This window comes from Octopus sinensis, unplaced genomic scaffold, assembly GCF_006345805.1.
Source record: "Octopus sinensis unplaced genomic scaffold, ASM634580v1 Contig18720, whole genome shotgun sequence".
Taxonomy (NCBI): domain Eukaryota; kingdom Metazoa; phylum Mollusca; class Cephalopoda; order Octopoda; family Octopodidae; genus Octopus; species Octopus sinensis.
The window spans coordinates 31,092-49,130 of record NW_021835985.1 but is presented as its reverse complement, the minus strand read 5'-3'; the positions used below and the strand labels follow the sequence as shown (position 1 = coordinate 49,130).

General features: G+C 40.0%; 1 protein-coding gene across 1 annotated transcript in view; it reads left to right on the top strand.

Moving 5' to 3' along the window:
- The window catches only part of LOC115231539 (alpha-mannosidase 2x-like), a gene marked incomplete at its 5' end in the record, with an annotated part of 37,287 nt that extends 19,927 nt beyond the window's left edge, over positions 1–17,360 (top strand). The window contains 4 exon segments of the mRNA XM_029801542.2: positions 474–541; positions 11,902–12,949; positions 14,734–15,066; positions 15,471–17,360. Coding sequence (XP_029657402.2) covers positions 474–541; positions 11,902–12,949; positions 14,734–15,066; positions 15,471–15,623 — 1,602 coding nt within the window.
- Positions 17,361–18,039: the final 679 nt, after the last annotated feature.

Sequence of the window (18,039 nt, the reverse complement as noted above, 5' to 3'; positions counted from 1 at the left end):
GTGAGTTGAATGACTGCTTTTGATTTTCTTTCCTTCCTAAGCACTTCCATGACTGAAAAGAAATCTGGCATGAAAGTAATTACAAAAGATTGTTGATTCAGGATACTGAATGGCAAATAGAGAGTCTGATGCAGTAAATAATAATTGAGGCTGCTCCTTTATAAGTATTCATTGGGAGATATTCTTCAATAAATGTTTGGTCAGATCACTTTAAAACAGGAAGTTTGTATCTCAGGAGAAGTGGGAGCTATGTCAGGTTGGTTGATATCAAAAAGAGACTTTGCTTGAAATTTGTTTTTGTCCCTTGCGACACAGTAAAATTTTTGATGCATCATTTTAGGAAAATTGTTGTTTTAAATACTTCTGTGTCATGCATTTTAAAGTGTGATTTGAGGAAGATTTGGTTGCTATTTCTCACAAATGTAAATGCTGAGAGTAAATTACAAACTATTTCTTTTTTTTTTTAAATACAGGATGAAAAAAAGGAGAAGCATTTTTCTATACCAGAACGTTCTGTTTTGAAAATAAGTGATACTCCTCAGTAAGTAACAATTGGTAATACACCTCTGTAAATTATAATTGCAGGTACTCTGTAAGGACTGTGTACACTTTGGACAAGTGTCTCCTATTATAGTTTCTGGTTGTCTGAAATGCTTTTGTGAGTAGAATTTGTTTGTCCCTGTGGAAACCTGTATTGTTATAGATGAGATGCAGTTTGGGTTCGTGCCAGGGAAAAGTACTAGTGATGCTATATTCCTGGTAAGACAGCTGCAGGAGAAATACCTAGCCAAAGATAAGCCCCTGTACCTGGCTTTTGTTGACATGGAGAAAGCCTTTGACAGGGTCCCCCGATCCCTTATCTGGTGGTCAATGAGGAAACTAGGGATAGATGAATGGTTAGTGAGAGCTGTGCGAGCCATGTACAGAGACGCTGCTAGTAAGGTGAGGGTTGGCAACGAGTACAGTGAAGAATTCCGGGTAGAGGTTGGGGTCCACCAAGGTTCAGTCCTCAGTCCCCTCCTATTTATCATAGTCCTCCAGGCAATAACGGAGGAATTCAAGACAGGATGCCCCTGAGAGCTCCTTTATGCTGACGACCTTGCTCTAATTGCTGAGTTGCTATCAGAACTGGAGGAGAAGTTTCAGGTGTGGAAGCAAGGATTAGAATCGAAGGGCCTCAGAATCAACCTAGCTAAAACCAAAGTCCTAATAAGTAGGAAGGTAGACCAATCACAAACGCCTTCAGGTAGATGGCCCTGCTTGATCTGTAAAAAAGGTGTAGGTAGAACTCTATAAGGTGCACCAAGTGTAAGCTATGGACACATAAGAGGTGCAGCAATGTCAAAGGAAGGCTAACTAGGAAAATAGTTTTTGTCTGTGGCAGATGCTCAGGAGTAATAAACACTGAAAATGTGCAGAGACCAACTTCTACCACGTTCCAGGGAGAAAAACTAGAAGTAGTTGATAGCTTCCGCTACCTAGGTGACCAAGTCAGTAGTGGGGGTGGGTGTGTTGAAAGTGTAACTGCTAGAGTAAGAATAGCTTGGGCAAAGTTTAGAGAGCTCTTACCCCTGCTGGTGACAAAAGGCCTGTCGCTCAGAGTAAAAGGCAGACTGTATGATGCATGTGTACGTACAGCCATGCTACATGGTAGTGAAACATGGGCTGTGACTGCTGAGGATATGCGTAAGCTCGCAAGAAATGAAGCCAGTATGCTCCGATGGATGTGTAATGTCAGTGTTCATAATCGACAGAGTGTAAGTACCTTGAGAGAAAAGTTGAACCTAAGAAGCATCAGTTGTGGTGTGCAAGAGAGACGTTTGCGCTGGTATGGTCATGTGACGAGAATGGCTGAAGATAGTTGTGTGCAAAAGTGCCACACCCTAGCGGTTGAGGGAACCTGTGGAAGAGGTAGACCCAGGAAAATCTGGGACGAGGTGGTGAAGCATGACCTTCGAACTTTAGGTCTCACTAAGGAAATGACTAGAGACCGAGACCTATGGAAGTGTGCTGTGCGTGAGAAGACCCGGCAAGACTAGTGAGGCCATAACCCATGGCCTCTACCTGGTATGTAGCCAGTCGACTTATACATACCTTTCTTTCTTGGGACACAAAACTCCACTTGTGAAGACCCGTTGAGGCAAGTGAAAATCAAAATCAAAAAATCAAAATCAAATCAGATATCAGAAAGCAGAACCAAAATCGAAGTCGATCAACATCAATGGAAATTGCAGCTGTGATACCAGTGCCGGTGACAAATAAGCAAACCATCCGATTGTGGACGTTGCCAGCGCCGCCCCAACTGGCCTCCGTGCCGATGACATGTAAAAAAGCACCATCTGTTCGTGGTTGTTGCCAGCCTCGCCTGGCCCCCGTGCCGGTGGCACGTAAAAGCACCATCCGATCATGTCCGTTGCCAGCGCCGCCCCGACTGGCCTCCGGGCCGGTGGCATGTAAAAAGCACCATCCGTTCGTGGCTGTTGCCAGCCTTGCCTGGCCCCCGTGCCGGTGGCACATAAAAGCACCATCCGTTCGTGGCCGTTGCCAGCCTCGCCTGGCCCCTGTGCCAGTGGCACGTAAAAGCACCATCTGTCCATGGCCGTCTGCCAGCTCTGTCTGACACCTGTGTGGGTGGCACGTAAAAGACACCCACTACACTCACGGAGTTGTTGGCGTTAGGAAGGGCATCCAGCCGTAGAAATACTGCCAGATCAGACTGGGCCTGAAGCAGCCCTCTGGCTTCACAGACCCCAGTTGAACCATCCAACCCATGCTAGCATGGAAAGCGGACGTTAAATGATGATGATGATGATGTGTATCTACACACACACACTACATACATACACTATACTTGTTAGTGATAATATATGCTTGTATAATATTTACCTGTAATTATGAGCAATGAAATCTCGATAAAAAAGTATCTCTTTCGGATGGTTCTCTTACGTGCCACCAGAACTGGTATCACAACTACAAATTCCATTTATGTTGATCGATTTCGATTTTCACTTGCCTCAACAGGTCTTCACAAGTAGAATTTTGTGTCCCAAGAAGGAAGGTATGCACAGGCCTCACTTGTCCTGCTGGGTCTTCTCACGCACAGCATACTTCCAAAGGTCTCGGTCTCTGGTCATTTCCTATATATATTTATACAATCCAAATAAGAAGACTTCAACACATCTTTAATGGTCAGTTGTAGTTGTTTTTGTACGAGCTCAGCTTTTAATGTAAGCTCACACAAAAGTTCCGAATGAAAATTGACATATTTGCAATCACAAAACCGTTATAGATATGATACTCCCTACATTGAGGAAACTTATTAAACTAGATCTTTGGTCAGACACAACTGATGTTATTGACTGGTTTAAGAATTTACTTTACAAAATACAAATAAATTCATACAGATAGATATCAACTTGTACTACTCATCTATTAAACTTGTACTTCTCAGTGAGGCTATAATCTTTGCCATCAGGAACACCTCTTTATTTAAAGACACCAGCCCAATTGTAGCAGCTAGGAAAACAATATTTACTTTGAATGACAGCCTCATATGGACAGACTAGAATATTTCAATGTAACTATGGGTGCAAGCAACTCAGCCCAAGTTACCAATTTGGTAGGGTGAAACTTACTGCTGCAAATTAAGTTTGTCTTTCTCCCTCCATATCTTTGTGTGTGTGTGTGTGTGTGTATATATATATATATATATATATATATGTATGTATATCCATGTGCATTTGCATATGTGTGTGTATGTATAGGTATGTGTATAAGGTCACCAGGAATAATTCTGGTTAGCTTCATTTCCATCCTTCTCACTTTACTCATGTCGTTTATTGCCTATGTCCATCATATCTCTTCTACTGTCCACAACATTATCTTCCTTTAGTCTTCATCATCATTAAAGTTTCAACTGGCTATTACTATTATTATCTTTTATATTATTTTTGCTATTATTTTTATTGTTGTATCTAGGAATGGTCATTTTGCCAGTTTAGCCAACAAAAACACACACACTATATATTTGGTGTTACTTTGCTTCAGTGTTATTTATTTTTTACATTAATCTTAATCTTATTTCGGCCAGAGTTCTTTCGTTAGTAAGGAGAGACACGAAATAAGAAAGAAGAAAGCAAAGGACCACTGATGCAGTCACAGGAGTGTGACGAAAGAACTCTGGCCGAAATAAGATTAAGATTAATCATCATCATCATCATCGTTTAGCATCCGCTTTCCATGCTGGCATGGGTTGAACGGTTCAACTGGGGTCTGGGAAGCCTGAAGGCTGCACCAGGCCCAGTCTGATCTGGCAATGTTTCTACGGCTGGATACCCTTCCTAACGCCAACCACTCCATGAGTGTAGTGGGTGCTTTTTACATGCCACCAACACAGGTGCCAGACGAGGCTGGCAAACGGCCACGGACGGATGGTGCTTTTTACGTACCACCAGCACGGAGGCCAGGTGGGGCTGGCAATGGCTACGATCGGATGGTGCTTTTTACGTGCCACTGGGACGGAAGCCAGTCAAGGCGGCACTGGCAACGGCCACGTTCAGATGGTTCTCTTACATGCCACTGGCACTGGTTTCACAGCTGCAATTTCCATTGATGTTGATCGATTTTGATTTTCACTTGCCAAAACAGGTCTTCATAAGTACAGTTTTGTGTCCCAAGAAGGAAAGGTATGCATAAGTGGACTGGCTACATCCCAGGTAGAGGCCATGGGTTATGGTCTCACTTGTCCTGCTGGGTCTTCTCAAGCACAGCATACTTCCAAAGGTCTCGGTCTCTAGTCATTTCCTTGGTGAGACCTAAAGTTCGAAGGTCATGCTTCACCACCTTGTCCCAAGTTTTCCTGGGTCTACCTCTGCCACAGGTTCCCTCAACCACTAGGGTGTGGCACTTTTTCACACAACTATCTTCATCCATTCTCGTCACATGACCATACCAGCGCAAACGTCTCTCTTGCACACTACAACTGATGCTTCTTAGGTCCAACTTCTCTCACAAGGTACTTACACTCTGTCGAGTATGAACACTGACATTACACATCCATCGGAGCATACTGGCTTCATTTCTTGCGAGCTTACGCATATCCTCAGCAGTCACAGCCCATGTTTCACTGCCATGTATCATGGCTGTACATACACATGCATCATACAGTCTGCCTTTTACTCTGAGCGAGAGGCGTTTTGTCACCAGCAGAGGTAAGAGCTCTCTGAACTTTGCCCAGGCTATTCTTACTCTAGCAGTTACACTTTTAACACACCCGCCCCCGCTACTGACTTGGTCACCTAGGTAACGGAAGCTATCAACAAATTATAGTTTTTCTCTCTGGAATGTGACGGAAGTTGGTCTCTGCGCATTTTCAGTGTTTATTGCTTCTGAGCATCTGCCACATACAAAAACTATCTTCCCAGTTAGCCTTCCTTGACATTGCTGCACTTCTTATGTGTCCATAGCTTACACTTGGTGCATCTTATAGAGTTTCTACCTACACCTTTTCTACAGATCGAGCAGGGCCATCTACCTGAAGGCGTTTGTGATTTGTCTACCTTCCTACTTATTAGGACTTTGGTTTTAGCTAGGTTGACTCTAAGGCCCTCCGATTCTAATCCTTGCTTCCACACCTGAAACTTCTCCTCCAGTTCTGATAGTGACTCAGCAATTAGAGCAAGGTCATCAGCATAGAGGAGCTCCCAGGGGCATCCTGTCTTGAATTCCTCCGTTATTGCCTGGAGGACTACGATAAATAGGAGGGGACTGAGGACTGAACCTTGGTGGACCCCAACCTCTACCCGGAATTCTTCACTGTACTCGTTGCCAACCCTCACCTTACTAGCAGCGTCTCTGTACATGGCTCGCACAGCTCTCACTAACCATTCATCTATCCCTAGTTTCCTCATTGACCACCAGATAAGGGATCGGGGGACCCTGTCGAAGGCTTTCTCCATGTCAACAAAAGCCAGGTACAGGGGCTTATCTTTGGCTAGGTATTTCTCCTGCAATGCTGAAGCAAAGTAACACCAAATATATAGTGCGTGTGTTTTTATTGGCTAAACTGGCAAAATGACCATTCCTAAATACAATAATATCTGTTTCAACACACGATTTCACATCAAAAATCTTGCAAAGCAAATAAACGTAATTATTTTTATTACTATTAATAGTAGTAGTAGTAGTATTGCTATCATTATTTTCTTCTCATTATTCTTGCTGTCTTTGTTGATATTGTTTTACAATTAGCCTTCCTTTTTTTACTTGTTATTTTCTTTATTTTATCACTATATTTTATCACTATAGGCACAGGAGTGGTTGTGTGGTAAGTAGCTTGCTAACCAACCACATGGTTCCGGGTTCAGTCCCACTGCGTGGCATCTTGGGCAAATGTCTTCTGCTATAGCCCCGGGCCGACCAATGCCTTGTGAGTGGATTTGGTAGATGGAAACTCAAAGAAGCCTGTCGTATATATGTATATATATATATATGTATGTGTGTTTGTGTTTGTGTGTCTGTGTTTGTCCCCCTAGCATTGCTTGACAACCGATGCTGGTGTGTTTACGTTCCCGTCACTTAGCGGTTTGGCAAAAAGAAACCGATAGAATAAGTACTGGGCTTACAAAGAATAAGTCCCGGGGTCGATTTGCCCGACTAAAGGCGGTGCTCCAGCATGGCCGCAGTCAAATGACTGAAACAAGTAAAAGAGTATATATTTATGATTCTACACCAAAATTACTTTTCACTTTTCCATTATAAGTTGATTCTGGTAATTCTGGCATCACAATCCACATCACTCCTCTTCTTCCTTTCAACTATTCACTTTCGCTTTCTCTTTCTCCTCCCACTTCTTCCACTTCTACCTCATTTTCTTGTCCCCTTCCTCTTCATCCCCTAACCATATTTTTACTTACTTTGGTATTAACAATGTTCTTGTCCTGTCCATTTTTCACAGTCAGTTTACATTTTTATCTTTATTCTGTTTACTTTTTTGTTTTCTCCTGATGTAAGCAAAACACACAGCCTGGCAGATGCACAATGTAAGCGCGTACCTTTGTCGTAGGTCTGAAGAAATGCCACTCTAACTCTTCACAAAATCCATACAACGGTTTTACCTTTGTGAAGCCTAGATTTTCTACACCTGAAGAATTTTGATATTAGTCTGAAATCTGACAGTGTAGATAGCCTAAAATTCAGGTTGAGTGCTGCATAGGATATATCCTATCTTTCTACCATCCCAGGCTTCTTTCAGTTTCCATCTAATAAATCCACTCACAAGGCTTTGGCTGGCCCAAAGACACTTTCCAATGTGCCATGCACTGGGACTGAACTAGGAACTAGGTGGTTGGGAAGCATTCTTGACACACAATTGTAATTTCTATATAAAATATATTGAAAATATTCACATATCTTAAATGAAACAAAATACAAATTTAAAGTTGATCTTTGAGCTTCACTGGTGTTTTCCATGAAAGTGCATATGGATGTTAGGAGGAGCACTCCGTCGGTTACGACGACGAGGGTCCCAGTTGATACGATCAACGGAACAGCCTGCTCATGAAATTAACGTGCCAGTGACTGAGCAATCCACAGACACGCGTACCCATAACGTAGTTCTCAGGGAGATTCAGCGTGACACAAAGTGTGCAAGGTACAAGGCCGGCCCTTTGAAATACAGGTACAACTCATTTTTGCCAGCTGAGTGAACTGGAGCAACGTGAAATAAAGTGTCTTGCTCAAGGACCCAACGCGTCGCCGGGAATCGAACTCACGACCTTACAATCGCGAGCTGAATGCCCTAACCACTAAGCCACGCGCCTTCACATATGGATGTAATGTTGACTTTTCACTAACAACATTTCTCTCATTTAATGTCTCCATAAGCAAGGTACGTAACTCCTTATACCATTTGCTTGTTTGGCTTCTGCTTATAAGTCTTTTCATACTGACTGGTCTGAACTCATCCTGGTGCAACTATACAAAACCTAATTTTTAAAAGTTTTCATGTGTAAATAATTTATTATAATCTCTCTCTATATAAACGGCAGTTTGTCTGTCTGCGTGTCTGTGTGTCTGTCAGGTTGTACCCTCACCCTGACCACGGCTTTCAACCGATTCTCATGAAACTTGACACACACATAGCCCAATGTCATAATTCAAAACTAACGCAGCGAAAATTTTGAAAAGTTCCCCCAGTTCTGAAAAAGATCGATAAATTCGACATGGGGTCGACAATCAGAAACACAAACCACAGACCGTCTAGGGGACGCAACTCGACCTTTTTAACTATCAAAAAAAAATTTACCATAATTTTTTTTCCCATTTTTTTGCTATTTTTTGGCTATAACTCTCTAAAAATGCTTTATAGTTATTTCCCTTACAAACCTGAGCAACGCCGGGCGATACTGCTAGTATATATATATATTATCTCTCTCTATATAAACGGCAGTTGTCTGTGTGTGTTCTGTGTGTCTGTCAGGTTGTACCCTCACCCTGACCACGGCTTTCAACCGATTCTGATGAAACTTGACACACACACAGCCCAATGTCATAATTCAAAACTAACGCAGAGAGAAAATTTTGAAAAGTTCCCCCAGTTCTGAAAAAGATCGATAAATTCGACATGGGGTCGACAATCAGAAACACAAACCACAGACCGTCTAGGGGACGCAACTCGACCTTTTTAACTATCAAAAAAAAATTTACCATAATTTTTTTTCCCATTTTTTTGCTATTTTTTGGCTATACTCTCAAAATGCTTTATAGTTATTTCCCTTACAACCTGAGCAACGCCGGCGATACTGCTAGTATATATATATATATATCTCTCTATATAAACGACAGTTTGTCTGTGTGTGTTTCTGTGTGTCTGTCAGGTTGTACCCTCACCCTGACCACGGCTTTCAACCGATTCTCATGAAACTTGACACACACACAGCCCAATGTCATAATTCAAAATTAACGCAGAGAAAATTTTGAAAAGTTCCCCCAGTTCTGAAAAAGATCGATAATTCGACATGGGGTCGACAATCAGAAACACAACCACAGACCGTCTAGGGGACGCAACTCGACCTTTTTAACTATCAAAAAAAATTTACCATAATTTTTTTTCCCATTTTTTTGCTATTTTTTGGCTATAACTCTCTAAAAATGCTTTATAGTTATTTCCCTTACAAACCTGAGCAACGCCGGCGATACTGCTAGTATATATATATATATATCTCTCTATATAAACGGCAGTTTGTCTGTGTGTGTTTCTTGTGTCTGTCAGGTTGTACCCTCACCCTGACCACGGCTTTCAACCGATTCTGATGAAACTTGACACACACACAGCCCAATGTCATAATTCAAAATTAACGCAGAGAAAATTTTGAAAAGTTCCCCCAGTTCTGAAAAAGATCGATAAATTCGACATGGGGTCGACAATCAGAAACACAAACCACAGACCGTCTAGGGGACGCAACTCGACCTTTTTAACTATCAAAAAAAAATTTACCATAATTTTTTTTCCCATTTTTTTGCTATTTTTTGGCTATAACTCTCTAAAAATGCTTTATAGTTATTTCCCTTACAAACCTGAGCAACGCCGGGCGATACTGCTAGTATATATATATATATATATCTCTCTATATAAACGGCAGTTTGTCTGTGTGTGTTTCTGTGTGTCTGTCAGGTTGTACCCTCACCCTGACCACGGCTTTCAACCGATTCTGATGAAACTTGACACACACACAGCCCAATGTCATAATTCAAAATTAACGCAGAGAAAATTTTGAAAAGTTCCCCCCAGTTCTGAAAAAGATCGATAAATTCGACATGGGGTCGACAATCAGAAACACAAACCACAGATGGTCTAGGGGACGTAACTCGACCTTTTTAACTATCAAAAAAAAATTTACCATAATTTTTTTTCCCATTTTTTTGCTATTTTTTGGCTATAACTCTCTAAAAATGCTTTATAGTTATTTCCCTTACAAACCCGAGCAACGCCGGGCGATACTGCTAGTCTATTATAATAATAAGCTTGTTTGTAAGTTTGTCCAAAATCATGCAATAAGGAAGTAGCGATGTAAGTAAGAGTAAAAAAGAGAAGAGACAACATGGTAATAACAATGAGAGAGGGAGTCAAACAGTGCCTCTTGCCTTCTCTCTCAACAAAACCCTTTTCCCTCTCTCTTTCTCTCACTGTCTCTCCCTATCTACAGATGCACACACTCTCTCATTCTCTCTCTCTCTCTCTCTCAACAACAATATTTTCAGTTTTTATTCAATGAACGCTGATTTTTTTCTGGTAAACATTAATAACAATATATAAGACAAGTACTTAGGATTACCTAACTCAGGTGGTTATATAGAATTGAATTTCTTTTTCCTATGGCTTTCATTACATCATCATTGCCCACTGTAGTTCACTCTTTTATATTTGGTTATATAGAGGTCTGTGTAACCAAAATTGTTGGATATTGTTGGTTCCCTCTCTCCTATTCCCCAGAATGTGTGACTGTGCCTATTTTAGGAACCATTACTATCATCATTATCATCATCATCATCATTATCCATTTTCCTTTGCTGGAAAGGTTCCGATGGATTTCTTTGCATCATTCCATGTACAAAGTAGCATGTAAGTGTGATTGACTGATTCCTTCCTTGTTGCTGTTGCCTTTCTTAGAATTATTGGCAGAATCCTTACCACAGTGAGCAAAATGCTTAGTAGCATTTCGTCCACCTTTACATCCTAAGTTCAAATTCCGCCTAGGTCAATTTTGCTTTTCATCCTTTTGGTCTCAGTAAATTAAGTACCAGTAAACACTGGGGTCAATGTAATCAACTAGTACCCTCCCCTCCACAAATTTCAGGTCTTGTGCCTAGAGTAGAAAGGATTTTTTCTTCTGGCAGAATCGTTAGCACTCTGGGCAAAATGCTTAGCATCATTTCATCCAACTTTACGTTCTGAGTTCAAATTCTACCACAGTCGACTTTGCCTTTCATCCCTTCGGGCCAGTAAAATTAGTACCAGTTAAACACAGGAAGTGGTGTAATTGACTTAACCCCTTCCCCCAAATTTCAGGCCTTGTGCCAAAATTTGAAATCAATATCTAAGGTGGTGAACTGGCAGAATTGTTAGCACACCAGGAAAAATGCTTTGTGGCATTTTGTCTCTCTTTATGTTCTGAGTTCAAATGCCTCCAAAATCACCTTTGTCTTTCATCCTTTTGAAGCTAAAATAAGCTGTAGTTGATATAATCAACTTAACCCCTCCCCCAAAATTGCTAACCATGTGCCAAAATTTGAAACCGTTGTTGTTGTTAAAGCAGTAGATTGGCAGAACTGTTATAAGCACTGGACAAACTTTCTTGCTCTATTTGTTCTGGCTTCTTACATTCTGAGTTCAAATTCTGCATTAGTCAACTTTATGTTACATTCCTTTTCAGTCAATAAAGTGAAATACTAGTCATATACTGGATTAATTGTAATTGACAAACACCCTTTTCCCCTTATTACCTAAATTAGAAACAATTCTCATTAGTTCAGTAATATTATTGTTACGATATATTTTCACTACACAGCTGAGCACAGCTCTGTCTACCCCAGGAATAGACCATGTTTTGCTTTGTTTTGCTTTCTTTATATATTATGATTACAATAATTTAATTATGGAAGAAGGAAAAGGAAAGAGAAAATTAAGCTTCTAACAATGCCAAAAGTTTTATAAAATCCTTTATATTTAAGGCACAAAAGTCCATCCTCAGAAGGAAACAGTCTGGGAAATGTCCATGACTGAACATTTCCTACACTGTTTCCTTCTGAGGATGGGCCTTTGCACTTTCCCTTCTTCTACAATGCTTCAAGCAAACTACAACACTCTTATTGATTTAATTATATTTTATTGTAATTTTCTAGGTCTGTTATATTTTACAACTCATTGGCGCATAAGCGAGATACTGTGGTGAGTGTCTATGTTGACTCCCCATTTGTTATTGTCAGAGATCCTAGGGGAAAGATCATTCCTTCACAGATTGACTTGTTCTGGACTGACCGGGATTCTGTCTCCACAGACGTCTACAAGGTGTCATTTGTGATGGCCATCCAAGCATTGGGCATTTGCCAATACACAATCGAGAAAACACACAAACTGTCCACAAAAAAAGCTGTGCCATCGGAGATAACATTTTACAACTCAAACATGAACATGGAACATTCCAGTTCAGTGTTCACAATAAAGAAGTCCCCATCAAAGCCGTTCAGTCTTGAGAACTATTACATGAAGGCTGGCTTCAGCCAGGCAACAGGGCTGTTACAAAACATCACATTTAAAGCAGAGGGTATTACACACCCAGTCAGCATCAAATTTGTAACATATGGCACTCGAAAATCTTCTGAAAAGAGTGGTGCTTATCTATTCCTGCCAGATGGTGAAGGTCGAGAAGTAACAATTGTCGACCCATTCATTCGTGTCATTCAAGGCACTGTTGTATCTGAAGTGAGTGTCTTTGTGGAAAATGTAGAGCATGTTGTGAGGTTATATAATTCACCAGGTGCAGACAGTTTGTCACTGGACATCTACAATATAGTGGACATTAGAGACAAGCTGAACTTTGAGATGGCCATGAGGGTGTGTAGTGATATTAAGAGTGAGGACAACTCTTTCCACACTGACCTAAATGGTTTCCAGATGCACCGGCGTAAAACATACAGCAAGTTGCCTTTGCAGGCCAACTACTATCCCATGCCAACTGCTATGTTTGTGGAGAATTCCCAGAAACGATTAAACATCTTGTCTGGTCAGTCACTTGGAGCTGCCTATCTGAAGCCTGGTGAGATGGAAGTGATGTTGGACCGTCGCCTCAACCAAGATGATAGCCGAGGTCTGGGCCAGGGTGTGCTTGATAACAAACAGACCCCTAACAAATTCCGGCTTCTTCTAGAAATAAGAAAGATTTCCCCTCTTGTGAGTATATTTAATATTAATTTCTTTCTGTGAATAATTTTGTGTTGAGTTTGAATATTCTGACAAATGAATGAGTGAATGAGGGCATATCACCTCTTTGTACTACATGGCTGACTACACAAGTGACTAGCACTATCCCTACTTTGATTTTCACCACTTCATTGACTATCCTTGACAGGCCACCTGCCTTCCCTCCGTTAATGTTTTTCAATCACTTTGACTCTACAGGTGTCATCTTCTTAACTCATCCTTCTGTTTCCCACACTTTCTCTATATTCATCAACTTTTCATAGCAGCATTTCCAAGAATTTCTTTTCAGCATGGTAATGGAGAGTGTACCATTGTCACTCTAAATATACTTTTCCTGAATGATGTATTGATTCACATACTGACACACTGCTTTGCAATTTAAAACACTTTACCCCTCTCATCATAGTACATTGACAAACCTCTTATTTTCTGCTTCTTTCTTTGCTTTATGTACCTATTGTCTAGCTTTTCATCTAGTTTCTTGATGTTCTTCCCTACTCTCATCTTATCAGTCATATAGCTTTGATGGGTCTGTCTCTTGTACCATTCCCCCATCATATCATCATGTTTGGTTGAAACTTTGCTGCAGCAGGCTGTCTTCTATATTTATACTCTTTGTCTTAGGTCATTTTTCCTTCTCAACATATTCCTCATCTGAAATCTCTTTGAATCAGTGTTTTATAGAGATCTTTCAGTTTCCACACCTTTCTCCAGATTGTCTCATCTCTGAGTCTGTGTAATTCTTGTTTTTCAAGTTACTAATCATCAAACTATGTTGAATGCTACATTCTTCACCCGTGAAAAACTTAGCTTTCATAATTAGCTGGCCGTCCTGTTTCCTAGTGAGTGTGTAATTTTTTTGGCATACATGTTCACATGAGCAGCAGATGGTCATGTGACTGGGTTTTTTTCTGGAAGATAACGTTGCAAATGTCTTGGTCATTTGTGCTACAAAACACTGAGCCTTCATTCCTTTTACTATATCTATAGCTTCCATGTGTGCATGAGTAGGTATCTATGTGTAGCCTAACATATCCATTAAAGTCATCAGCCATGATAATAAGGTTGCTGTTTATTCATTATCAAAATGGTCTATAATAGAGCCACATTACAATGGGTGTAAAACAGACCCCCAAATGTTTCTATTATTCATCCTACCACTACTACCATTACCATCACCATCCTCAGTTTTCTGTCCATTTTTGTCTCCCCATTCCTCCAAGCTTTCACCATTTCTTCCCATGGTCTCTTCCTTTCACAAATTCCATCACTTGGACTGCTCAACAGTTTTGGCATGACTGAAATTTTCCATAGACATTACTTACCTATGCCAGCACTGTCTTCCCTCTTATGCATTATGTACAATTCTTCTCAACCACAGTAATTTGTGCATAGAATTGCATTTTTTTGTTTGGTTTTTAAGCCTAAATATTAGAGAATATTACAAGAGAATTGTTAATCTTTTTTTTTTATTCACTTCGGTGCATTGCCATTTTTGGGATTGCATGACTAGGGGGCGGGGGAGTTAAATGATGTGTCATGAAGAGTTTAAAATCTCTATAATATTACATTCTTCTATGTTGATGTTAATTTGGCACAACTTACATGTCCTAATTAGTAGTGGAGTAGAGCTTTTGAAAGTATAGTAACTTGTTAAATCAGATTCCTTTTTAATTATTGTTAAAATTTTTCTTTGAAATTATAAAGCTCTAACAAACTATATCAACTATCTCCCCCAAATATATTTTTTGCAGCTTGAAATGAAGAACCAAGTAAAACCTCTCTCATTGCTGGCCCATCTCACTTCATTGCACCTCATCCACCCACTGTATGTGTCACCAAGGAATCCCGACAGTAGTAATATTGATCTTCAGCTGTTACCTTCCTTCTCTTCTACCCTTGATGGCAGTAGCAGTGGTCTGACATGTGATGTGCATCTGTTGAACCTACGCACTTTGCAGAACAAGGATGATGACCCCAGCCTAAAATTTGTGCCACAGAACAGTGCTGCACTCATCTTGCACCGCTTCTCATTTGACTGTGATTTCCCCAACCTGGGACTCAGTTGCACAATTGGAAATGGAAAGGTAAGAATCTTATAGCTACCTTTTGCAACACCTGTCACTACCACCACCATCCTACTAACACTGTTACTATAACAACACAGAGACAACGGAGCCTCTGTATCGTTACTTGATCTGTTAGAAATATCAGTTAGCTCTCCCTCAAATCCAGTCTTTGGATCAAGAGTAACTTTCTTTTATCTCTCACCCAGGGGAAAAAGGAAGAAAACACACACTCAGGTGCTCACAGACACACACACAAGGCTACTGCCCTACCCTCTCTGAAAGTAAAAAAAAAATTATTTTGTTAATTTTCACTTGCATATCCCTCATCGTTTTTAATTGAATGATTTTTTTACTTTTTTTTTAACTGTCTTTAAATGAAATTATCTAATTAGTTAATTTGTTTCTTTTTTTTTTGTTACTAGGTGGACTTGAACTCTTTATTCAAAGATATAAAACTGAAGGACATTCGCAGCACATCTCTGTCTTTGCTGTATGAGAGTAACTCCTCTCTCTCTCAGTCTCACCTCTTCATCAAACCAAATGACATAAGTGCCTTCAAGATCACACCATATTAAGCTGATCAATCGATTCACTGCACTGACACACTGATTCTCTGGCCAAAGGAATTGATCCACTTACTGAATGGAATCAACAACAGAACTGTTATTCTGGAATGACCATGTGGTTGCTCATCTTACTAGAAATAACAGTGAAATTCCCTGTTTCTCCTGTAAATATTACACTGTACCATCCGTAAACTAAAAGATAAAAACAATATGCCTAGAATTTTAAAAAATGGGATGGTCATGACTGGAATACCTTTGAATAGGTTGGACCTTAGGGTTTAAGCAATAACTAGAATGACTGACTGTCTGACCAACTGACCATCATTGTTGAAGTAGTTTAAATAATGGTGGCAGTAGTGGTGGAGGTTTAGACTGCTACTGGCTCTGCAACCACCACCACCACTATGACCACAACCACTGCTGTCACTGTGTCCATCCCTCCCAGTGCCACCTGGTGACAAGAGAGCCTCTATGTGATCACCCGACATGCTAGAAATAGCAGCAAAAAAGTGAAAGACAAATTGGATAATGCAGTCCACAGGACATAGTGCCTAGAAAATGAATAAATGGGATGGTTGTAGCCGGAAACTAATGAATGGGATGGTTATAGCCTTTAATCCTGAATAGATATGCTCAATCAAAGCTGACATTGGGCTAAAGCCATTACAGCAACAACAACAACTAAAACTACTACTACTAACTATCATTGTTGATGGTCGTGGTTGGGAAGGTGAGAATAATGTTGTTGATTGTGATGGTAACTGATGATGACAGTATTAAGGATAAAAGATGGTGATGATGGGGATAGAGTATTAAGGATGCTGGATGGTAGTGATGATGATGTTTCTGATGACAACAGTTGATGGTACAGTACGGATGAAAGATGTACAACTATGCTTGCTCATACAGGTGATGATGATGATGATGATGATGAGAATAAGGGATTACTGATGTTAACAATGATGGTGGTAATGATGACTGGCTGAGATGGTGATGGTGGAGCCTGTTACTCCCTCCCTTTCTCCATGCATTTGTTTCCTTCATCTTGCTCCACACCTCCATCACCATCCATCCACTCAATCACCCAACCACAAACTGAGAACACTTCACCTGTCCCTTTCAATTGGTCACCACCACCACCACCTTTCAACACTATATAAGTCAACGGGAGTGGGAGGGGGACATACTTCCCCAACGCTACATTTTGGCTTGTTAGAAATAGAAGTCAAATTGCCCTTGAATCACAACTTGTCTTAAAAAAAGTGACCACCACTACCACTACGAGACAAAACAATGTATGTCTTTAGATATTACGCTCTATTGCTTGAAATAGCAGCCAAATTTCCCTTAAATCACAATCCTAGTTTTAAAAAAGAGACTTCAACTTTGAATCATAGCCTGCCAGGACCATTAAATAAGTCATATTTCACTTAGATTTAAAAAACAAATGAAGACAATTGTGTTACTGTTATTTATTGCTGCTGCTGCTGTTGAGTATGTGATGATTGTGAAGATCAAAGTTTGAGATTCTATGGTGGTGGTGGTGGTGGTGGTGGTAGCTAAAAGAGAATTTTCTTTGATTGTCACAAATGTTTACTTGTTTTTTTTTTAAACCATATATTTGAATTTGAATATTTTCATGTGTATGTATCTGTGCATGTAATCAGAGGTGTATATGATGCCACATGCTTTATACTGGTAGTATTTAATGCAGTTTTATATGATTGGTAATAAAATAAAAAAATTTCTCTTGTGTATGAATGTGTGTGCATGCGTATAATATATAAATATGTATGTATGTATATGTATGGATGAATGTATATATGTGCAAGTACATCTATATATATATTATGTAAACAGATATATTTGTATATATGTATTTACCTGTATGAGTTTCTATCTGTTTATATATGTACTCACATGTATATTTGTGTGACTCACACAAGTACATGTATTTGTATACACATATACATAGATATAACTACACACAACAAACATATATATATATTTGTTCACAGATTTAATGTTTGGTCCCCCCCTTTAGTATAGGTTAGACAAACGCTTTTTATTGAAGCGTTCCACTCTGCTGCTCTTCCTCTTGCTGACTCTTTTTTCAAGTTAGTGATTTTTATTCTGCTTGTCTTTGAAGGAGGATTTCTTGACTGGCAGTTGTCAGCATAATGTCACTGCTTTTGTCTTTCAAGCAAAAACATTACTAAAACAAAAACACAGAGAGAGAGAGAGAGAGATTCCATCTATCAATTTCTCTCACAAAGCTATAGTAGAAGATGCTGGCCCAACATGCTGCACAGGGGTATTGAATCCGAAAATCATGTGGTTGCAAATAAAATTTCTTAATCATATAGCCATGCCTGTGTGTGTGTGTGTGTGTGTGTGTGCACATACATACACCTGTATATACACA